The following is a 10,170-nucleotide window of genomic DNA, read 5'->3' on the forward strand; positions in this document are numbered from 1 at the left end:
CAACAATATTACTCTTAGTAATCACTGACTGACAAAGGCATATATCATTAGCTCCTACATGGAAAACTACCTTTGAGTGCCTATGCTTGCCTAATACCCTAAGATTACCTACTATGTCTGGCACCCTGGGTCCTGAAATAGTTCTAACCAGTGCTGCTGGAGCCCCTAAAGGCTGAGCTAATTTCACATGCCTTAAGATGGAGTCTCCTATACCCAGAGCTCTTTTATGTTTCTCAGCGGGTGCTTCACTGAGGAAAGCAAACCTGTTAGACATGTGACGCAGAGAGGAGTGGTGCTCCCATGGGCAAGTCTTAGTGCTAGCTTTGGCTTTGTGACTATACCGCCGAGTCGTCACCCAAAAATATTTTTAAATTAATCTTAAACTTTAAATGTATGTATTCATTTATTTATTTTTATTCTTAATATATAAGTATACATATATATACTTTTTTCTCTTCTGCTTCTATACTTCTGTAAAGTTGCTTTGAGACAATATGAATTGTTAAAAGCACTATACAAATAAATTGAATTAAATTGAATTGAAATTCACCAGGACATTACTACAATGGAAAAACAATATCAGGGACACTGGAATCCATCAATGCTTGCAGATTACTGTTGGACACTGCAACTTTATGCACCGGACATTGGATACAAACAAAAATCAGGAGCAAAACACCTTTAATTATGTTGAACTTAATAGAGTATAAGAAACATAAACACGATTAAATACTTTATTGCCAGTAAACATTTACTGTAGCTGTCTATTTCTTAGAGTTCCTATGTGATGCAGCAAAACCAAGACTATATTTGTGCATATCCACCAGGTACCTGTCACAATCAGCAAAAACCTTTCAGGTAGCAAAACTTAAAAACATACAAACAAACAAACAAACAAACAAACAAATAAATAAATAAAATTGTTCTGGGTTTTTTACTATCATAAGAATACACATTTACATTTACAGCATTTGGCAGACAAGAAACTAGTCCTCCAACCTGGCCATAAATGTTCTGACTGATTTCTAAATTTATTCTGATTTGCATAAAAATTGTTATTTATTTATTTATTTTCAAAGACATATAGGAGTTCAAAGAGTCGACTCTTATTGATGGACCAACTCACTAATAAGAGTCGGAACCGGTCACTGCCTGGGATGAAACATCATACACCGGAAGTAAGCAACCCAGGAGTTTAGTGCCCTCTACAGACACACTGCTGCATTATTTACCACTGTAAGCTCAGAGAGAAAGATGGCTCTCCATTCTGGTGTCGATAAAAGAGTCGTTATTATCGGATGTGGTATTTCAGGAGTCGGTGCTGCTCAAAAGTTAATCAAACAGGGCTTCAGAAATGTCCGTATCATCGAAGCAACCTCGAGAAGCGGTGGAAGGATTAAAACTGGCAGACTGGGTAAGAGAAAGCTAAAAAAAACACCTGTAATGTTTGTTAGATATGAAACTTACGAACAACATCATAAAATTAAGATCGTTTTCAGTCGCTGTGGAAAACCGTCTGTCAAATACTGTAAATATAAGTACTGAGTCTCCGAATATATTTCACTATCTTGAAGGGTGATGCAGTTATTTGTTTTTACAGCCAGTTCTTGTCCTCTGAGTAACTTATTTGTGCAGTGACTTCCACAAATAACAGTGCTGAGTGAGCATTCATGTGGTTTAACGTGTACAGCTTCCTCATTTCATTGTTTCCATAGCAACTTTATTTATTTATTTATTTTTTTTATAATCCTCTTGTTTTTCTGGAACTGTTAAGTGTTACACTTAATAATTATTATTTGCTGCCACCTCACAGCTAGAAAATTTCCCAGTTGAGTCAATTCAGGTTTCTGTGTGTGGAGTTTTGCATGTTCTCTCCATAAACATACAGTACAGTGGTGTGAAAAAGTGTTGGCTCCCTTCCTGGTTTTTTGTATTTTTTTCACGTTTGTCACACTTTAATGTTTCAGACCATCAAACACAAATAAACACAAGATGCAGTTTTTATTATAAAGGGAAAAGAAAATCCAAACCCACATGGCCCTGTGTGGAAAAGTGCTTGTCCCCCTGTTAAGATATAACTTAACTGTGGTTTATCACACCCAGTGGAGTTCTCACCCAGGTCTGATTACTGCCACAAATGTTCGCAATCAAGAAATGATTTAAATAAGACCTTGTTGTGAAAAATCCTGGAGCCTTAAGAGAATATATTTATATTATTATATTATATTATTATTATATTATATATTATTAACCAGAAGTCAGAGGGTGAATAAAAGAGGCACTCTTTATTATAGTAACTCAGCAGACAGGAGAGGAAAGAGTGTAAACAGGGGACTCAGGGCCATAGAATAGAACTGTTCCAGACACGTAATGAGCTCATGGGTGATATGAAGTAGCTGGAAGCGGCGATAGCTCTGCGGGCACTGGCCTTGGGTAGGGAGACGGACGAGGATGGTGAGGTGAGGACATGATGGGGCGACCAGGATGAGCTGGCTGAGGCGTAGGGTCTGAGGAGAGATAAGGGGAGTTAGAGGAGATAGAGGAACGGGAGCTTGAGATAAGGGTAAACAATTCCAGCCTGAGCAAGGACAGGCTGAGATCATAACATGAAACATGCGATCAAAACAAAGTTGAAGCTTTTAGCAGTTTAGAGGAGTCATCAAAGAACTCCATTGTTTACTTTTATGTACACAAGCAACATTATAGTAGCAATAGCTTAACAATAGTGATAACAGTATAGCAACAATAGTTTAACAATAGTGGCAATATAAGATGACAAATAGATAAGAGCTTTCTTTTAACATAATAACTTTTGACATAAAATCAGACTCATAGAGTAGCTTATAATTATTAAAAATCATGTATAGAAGAAAATAACAAAGGAGAAACTTACCCATTGCAGTTGAATGAAGGATTAATCTTCAGGACGTCTGGCATGGAAAAAAAACTTAGAGGCAAATGTAACTTCGACCAGGGAGTGAGGCTCTTTTTTGAGCACACTTTTAATAACAAAATTGTTGTTTAGATATAATTGTTATGTCGAACGAAGAAGACCCAGGGTCACAGGCCTGGGCTTCCGGACCTGGGCCCCGGGGAACTAAGGGGAGGAAAATCCATAAATGGGCATATGGGCAAAAGGTGAAGGAAAAACAAGGGGATTGTAAGGAACAGGACGTTACAAAAACATATGAGATGATTCCGGTAAATAAGGTGACATAATGATAAGGTGATATGGAAATGGGTCTGTGAGGAGGGGAACCGATAAGGAGGCGCTTGGAAGCGTATATATAGAGGAGAATTTTTGGGACCAAAGGTGTATGCGTAAAAAATCCCGTTACTTTGCAGGACCGTCCTGAGGGTTTTTGTTTTTGCATGCCGATGCTCTTCATGAAGATGCTTTTTCTTTTCTTTTTGGGTTTTTGGGATTTCTTTTGTTACTTTCAAATTGGCAATTTCTCTTAGAGAATTGTTAGCTGATTGACCACAATAAAGAAGTTTGCTCGTTCTCATCCAGGTCTGAGGAGCTTTCCCATTGTTTTAATTCGTATTAATGTTAGTGCTATCAGTAAAGTAAGTTTAAGTAACAATTATATAGTATAAAAGTATTATAAAGTATATCAGTATAATTCACCCTGATATGTGCCGACTTGGAGACGGGCTCTAAGTTCCGACAACCTGACTGACAAAGTGAAGTAGACCAAAAGATCCTCAAAAAATACACATCATGCAGAGATGCAAAGAAATTCAGAAACAAATAAGAAAGATCTCAATTACCTTTCCAGTTACAATTACAATTTCAAGTCTGGTAAAAGGTTATAAAGAAAGAGATTGGGCAAAAATGGCCTGCATGGCAGAGTTCCAAGATGAAAACCGCTGCTGAGCAAAAAGAACATAAAGGCTCATCTCAGATTTGGCAGAAAATATCTTGATGATCCCCAAGACTTTTGGGAAAATACTCTGTGGATTGACGAGACAAATGTTGAACTTTTTTGGAAGGTGTGTGTCAGGTTAGGTTACATCTGGCGTAAAAGTAACACTGCATTTCAGAAAAAGAACATCATACCAACAGTAAAATATGATGGCGGTAGTGTGATGTAGAGGTCTTCTTGGGTCTAAAGAAATGTACCCGACCCGAAGTGACCCGAATCACTTTTTACCCGACCAGAGACTGACTTAATTTTTTTTAACCCGACTGGACCCAAATGTTGCACACACCGATGCAGCCCTGCTCGCACCAGTCAGACAGAAAAGTAATTGCTACAGCGTGGATTCAAAATTGATTGACAGGTCTGTTTCAACGAAAATTAGCTTACCGCCAGCAACACGATGTCGCAAGTGGACTTGAGTCGATGCACACACGCGAGTTACAGTAGTTTGGGTCTTCTTGGGTCCGTTCGGTAAAAACACATTCATTTTAAATTACCCGAGACCCGATGCCGCAATTATTATACCCGACCTGTGTCCGAGGAACACGTGAAACTTTTAGACCTGAACCCGCTCGGGTCGGACCTCGGGTTTTTGGATCTAAGTGGACCCGTGAAGACGTCTGGGGCTGTTTTGCTACTTCAGGACCTGGAAGACTTGCTGTGATAAATGGAACTATGAATTTTGCTGTCTACCAAAAAATCCTGAAGGACAATTTGAGGCCATCAGTTTTCCCATTTCTGAATGGCTGAAGAAAAACAAAATGAATCCTATTGAAACCCTAAATCCTACTGAGATGTTGACTTTAAAAAGGCAGTTCATGCTCGAAAACCCTCCAATGTGGCTGAATTACAATAATTCTGCAAAGATGAGTAGACCACAGCGCTGTAACAGACTCACTGCAAATTATCGCAAATGCTTGATTGCAGTTCTTGCTGCTAAGGGCGGCCAACCAGTTATTAGGTTTAGGGGCAAGCACTTTTTCACACAGGGCCATGTAGGTTTGGATTTTGTTTTCCCTTAATAACAAAAACCTTCATTTAAAAACTGCATGTTGTGTTTACTTGTAATTTGTGACTAATATTTAAATTTGTTTTGATGATCTGAAACATTAAAGTGTGACAAACATGCAAAAAATAAAAAAAAGGTCAGGTATGGGGCCAACACTTTTTCACACCACTGTTTATTACATTGTGAAAGTTTAAATAATATGAAACTTAAGAACAGAGTACTCTCTGAATTTAAACACAAATACGGAAGGCTATAGAGTACTTCTGTGTCTCTTTGGGAGACAAGAATGGTTTGTGATGTTGGTACATTCTATCCATCCATTTTCTGTACCACTTCTCCTACACTGGTTCACAGGTAACCTGGGGTCTGTCCCAGTGGACATGGGGTACAAGGTGGGGGATACCCTGGAAAGGGGCACCAACCTATCTCGGGCCACAATCCCACGCACGTGTGCGAACACACACACACACACACACACACACACACACACACACACACACACACATTTAGATACAACCCCTAAAGCACAGAGAGAACATGAAAACTCTGTGCACACAGGGTTGGAGGCAGGAATCAAATCCGCAACCCTGGAGGTGCTGAGTAAGCATACTAACCCCCTCTGCAAATGTAGCCTTGAAAAACTGCTTATCTGTTGTGGGTAGAAGCCAATATAATCATTACAGTGTTATGTAAAAGCACTGTCAGCTTTTTAATTTACTGTTTTTTTAAATGGTTACTGTTTTCTGTGAACATGAACTACAATGATTATTTTATAGACCTGTACTCTGGACTGTATGTACTCTGCACCATCACTCCTTTGGAGAATGGTTAAAATGTATGTCCTGTATATCAGCATGTGTCTTTCTGCATGAAGAGTAGTTGGAACGTAATAGCATCCAAAATGACAACTTTTATATTTATGTTTATAGCACAGTGCTGTTTACTTTTTAAATCTGATTGGTTAGAAGGTTTATAAAATAATTGATTAAAAGGAAAACAATCAGCTAATTTGATTGTTCTATTCCTTACAGAATTCATGTAACTCAGAAGCAAGATCATAACCTGACCTTATATAAAATTCATTTGATGGGTTACAAATGTTTGTCTCTCTTTTTTTTTTTTTTTTACATCCAGATGGAAAAATTATAGAAATAGGTGCCAACTGGATCCATGGTCCCTCACAAGAGAACCCAGTTTTTCGCTTGGCCTCCCACTACAATTTGCTTGATGAAGAGTGTTTATCTGAAGAGAATCAGTCTGTGGACTTTGGTGGGCTTCCACCTTTACTTTCAACCTGGCTTTCCAGCTCAGGCAAGAAACTTGAGGCTGATTTAATGGCACCTGCTGTGGAAGTCTTCATGACATTACTTAGGAAGTCTCAGGAGTTCTACAACACTAGCAGGGCACCCATGTCTAGTGTTGGGGAGTTTCTTAAAACAGAGGCTCTCAGGATCAGCAATGAAGAATGGAAGGAAGATGAAGCCAGAAAGCTCAGACAGGCTCTGTTCAGCACACTGCTGAAGCTTGAGTGTGGTGTGAACGGGACACACACGATGGACGATGTGAACCTTGCAACCTTTGGCATGTACAAGTCCCTTCCAGGACTGGACTGCACTTTCCCAGGGTGAGCTAGTGAAGGAAATGTGTCCTTCAGCTTAACTTCAGCTTGTACTAAACCATGATGGCCAATGTTAAGGATGCAGTTAAATTCCTTATTTGATGAATGGATTTGTGTCCTTTTTGCAGAGGCTATGAAGGCTTAATTAGACACATGATGAATGAACTGCCTAAGGATATTGTCTTATTTAACAAAACGGTTAAGTGCATTCACTGGAACAGCCAGGCGAGCTCAAAAGAAATAACATGTCCAGTTACAGTTGAATGCATTACTGGAGAGACTTTTGAAGCAGATCATGTCATTCTTACCATTCCACTGGGTATGTTTAGTGAATTTGTCTGCTTTAAACATTCTACATAATCCCATATATGTTTCTCTTCATTATTTCAGATATATTAGCTCTAATATAAGAATTCCATTCCATTTTTTCCTCTCTTTGTTTCTTGTAAAGGCTATATGAAGAAGCACCACGATAGTCTTCTGAATCCACCTCTGCCACAACACAAGTTGCACTCCATCCAGAGACTGGGTTTTGGGACAAACAATAAAATATTTGTAGAGTTCGAGAAGCCTTTCTGGGATGAAGATTGTGAAGTTGTGTTCCTTGTATGGGAGGATGAACATGATCTTCAGAATCCTGTTTCTGATATAAAAACTTCTTGGATCAGGAAGATGTCTTGCTTTACTGTACTGAAACCCGCAGAGAGGTAAGCAGAATTCAGTCCAATTTTTTCTTCCAGTTCTTTAGGTTTCATGTTAAGGTTTTATTTCTCTATCTGGTGATACAGGTATGGCTATATTCTTTGTGGCTGGATTGCTGGGCATGAATCTGAATATATGGAAACTCTGCCTGAAGAGGAGGTGCTACACACAGTGACTCAACTCATTCACAGATTTACAGGTAATTTTAATAACTATTTCTTTCATAGACGTAGAGAAGTTATTATAGCAACAATAATGTATTTGTATTCAGTAATTGAGCTAATATGAACCTATGAATGTAGTAGTAGGACCTCCTGCTATAGAAAATTGAATCAGTAACTACTGACCATTAGGATTCAAGAATTAAACAGGGTTGTGGCATAAACAATTTATATATATGTATGTATTTAGAAATATTAAGTTAATATTAATTCAATTTATCAGTGTAAACCCCATGAAATGTAAATATATTGTAATGTTGCAGGAAATCCAACAATTGCTATAAAGAAGCTTTTTCGCTCCCGGTGGTTCCATGATCCCTACACCTGTGGTGCTTACTCTTATGTGGCAAAAGATTGTTCTGGTGAAGATATCGATAATCTTGCAGAGCCTCTTCCACTGAGGGGATCAAATGCTAAGGTATATTATAGTATTATTATATTACCATCACACAGAAAGCCTTGGTTATAATTATAATCATAGCTTCATCTATTTTCATTATTAGTTTGCAAATAATTTAGCAAGTGATTATAATTATTTATTTATTTATTTATTTATTTTAAGTTATCTAGTCCAGCTTTCTTCTTCAGCCCTTACAGGTGCTGTTTGCTGGAGAAGCCACTCACAAATCTTTCTTTTCCACTGTCCATGGCGCTTTGCTTACTGGTTGGAGAGAAGCAGACCGTCTCATATCACACTACAATCCCAATCCGTCAGCAGGGAAAGTCACAGCAAATCTGTAAAGAGTAAACAGATTCAAATGATAGACTCATTGGCTAAAAAGAAAATCTCTCTTCTTTGAAGATCAGTTGTAATAATAAATAGAAATTTGAAAGTAATTTTGCTACAAAATAAAATCAAAGACCTCTCTGTCAGATGGCAACCAAATACACCAATCAAACTGTCCAAAACTGGACACATTTGTTTGGATATTTAGACAAATTTTTAAACTTTATTAACTTTCTGAGCAATTCATTGGTTGGAACAGATTTGTCAATGGTAAGAATCCTATCCAGGGTGTCCGTCGCTTTGTGCCCTGGGTTCCATGGGGTAGACCTCAGGCTCCCCACAACTGTGTGGGTTACAGAAAATAGATGGTATAGCAATGGCTTCATTTAAAGGTGACTTTTCACATGTTCAGTAATATTCAGAAAACAGTAACAAGCAGGTGTCAACAGGCAAAAACATATTTGGATATCAGTAAGATTTTCTTTTTTTAATAGATGGAACCTGCTCATGAGTTGGTACTGTACCATTTGCCATACGTCTACTTTAATGCATCATTTTAGACCCAGCACTAATTTGGCAAAACAACAATTTTGCTGTTCCTCTGCATGGCAAATCTGCTTGGATTTTTTTTTCTTTTCTATATAATTGGAGTCAGTTCAATACTCATTATTTGTGAATTTGTGGACGGTGGCTGGTTCATCTTAATAGCATTTCACAACATCTACTGTTTTAGATTAATCTACGTTTTTAGATTAATGCATTTAAAATTACTAAGTAGAGATAATACTTTTAGATATTTTTCTGTGGCCCTAGTTGCACTCTTTGAGAATCGTTATTTTACCATATTATTATTATTATTATTATTATTATTATTATTATTATTAATAAAGATGTTTGCAATCAGCAAATAAATGACTAACAAAAGCTGATTGTTTCCACAGTGACTTTAAATAAACAATTATTTAATTATAAGTTAAATATATTCTGTAAAATTATTAGGTATGTTATGTGGAAATAGTTATGTAATAAATGTGGGAATTTAAATATAGATAGATATATTTCTACTCTGAATGTTTGTGTATTTAGTTTTGCACTGGAGATACAAACGTATCATCTAGTATGTTTTACTCATTTGTTTGATTCTGATTCATGTTCCATGTTACCTTCTGTGTGAGTTGTACGTTATGTGAATGAGGTGAGAAGATTCTTCTCTAACATTTCACTCTTTAATCCACATCTTTAAAAATTAGAATCCAACAAATAAATTCTACATAAAATTCTAGTTCAGCCTCAAGACTGTTTCTTTTGACCTTTTCATATTAGCAGTGTCAATCATTGCATTATCAATTTTGTAGTATTTACACAATGTTTGTACCAGGGCCTGTGAGTCCCCTATTCTGATTGGTTGAGTGCCAATCAGTTTAATTACCATTCTAAAGGAACGTGTTTCCATTAACATACAGTTACATAACCATATTAACATACAATGACTGAAACAGCTATTGTATACATTAAAAATTCAATCATTTTGAAGTAATTACATTTGTAATAAAGGACCTGCTGTAAAAATAAACATGCATGGAAACATAATTACAGCAGATTTGGTTTATAATTGCATAAACCCTGCAGGATCCAAGAAAGCGCTCTCTCTCTCTCTCTCTCTGTCTCTCTCTGTCTCTCACTGTGCGCATGCGCGAGCGCATGAGCGTGGACGGAGCGTGTGAGCGTGTAGTGAAGGTGTGAGTGAAAACTACCTTATTGCTTTTTTCTAGTGATGGCGGAGTGAAGCTTTCTTGAAAAAAAAGTTTCATTACTCGAAGCTTTTCAAATCAGAGCTCGATGAGGACCTCTGCTGGTGAAAGCGCTATCACAGAATGTTCCACAACCAAACAACGTATTCATTTTAGAAGCAAAAATTAACGGATTGACAAATTAAGGATAGATTAATAAATAAATGAATCAATATA

At 37.4% G+C, this 10,170-nt stretch overlaps 1 protein-coding gene across 1 annotated transcript; it reads left to right on the forward strand.

The window, feature by feature from the left end:
- The first annotated feature begins 1,215 nt into the window (after positions 1-1,215).
- Positions 1,216-9,485, forward strand: paox (polyamine oxidase). The gene is made up of 7 exons (XM_060872498.1): positions 1,216-1,414; positions 6,070-6,559; positions 6,682-6,872; positions 7,005-7,260; positions 7,342-7,454; positions 7,740-7,894; positions 8,065-9,485. Exons 1-7 carry the CDS (start codon positions 1,255-1,257, stop codon positions 8,215-8,217), a joined length of 1,518 nt encoding a protein of 505 aa, XP_060728481.1. The 5' UTR covers positions 1,216-1,254; the 3' UTR covers positions 8,218-9,485.
- The last annotated feature ends 685 nt before the right edge of the window (positions 9,486-10,170 follow it).

The sequence above is a fragment of the Tachysurus vachellii genome, chromosome 6 (assembly GCF_030014155.1).
Source record: "Tachysurus vachellii isolate PV-2020 chromosome 6, HZAU_Pvac_v1, whole genome shotgun sequence".
In the NCBI taxonomy this organism is placed as follows: domain Eukaryota; kingdom Metazoa; phylum Chordata; class Actinopteri; order Siluriformes; family Bagridae; genus Tachysurus; species Tachysurus vachellii.

Excerpts from the sequence above, each read along its gene's own strand:
- paox (XM_060872498.1), top strand. The coding sequence starts at position 1,255 with ATGGCTCTCCATTCTGGTGTCGATAAAAGAGTCGTTATTATCGGATGT. Across the intron at positions 6,560-6,681 it reads CTGGACTGCACTTTCCCAGG|AGGCTATGAAGGCTTAATTA; the intron begins GTGAGCTAGTGA and ends TCCTTTTTGCAG. Across the intron at positions 7,895-8,064 it reads TGAGGGGATCAAATGCTAAG|CCCTTACAGGTGCTGTTTGC; the intron begins GTATATTATAGT and ends TTTCTTCTTCAG.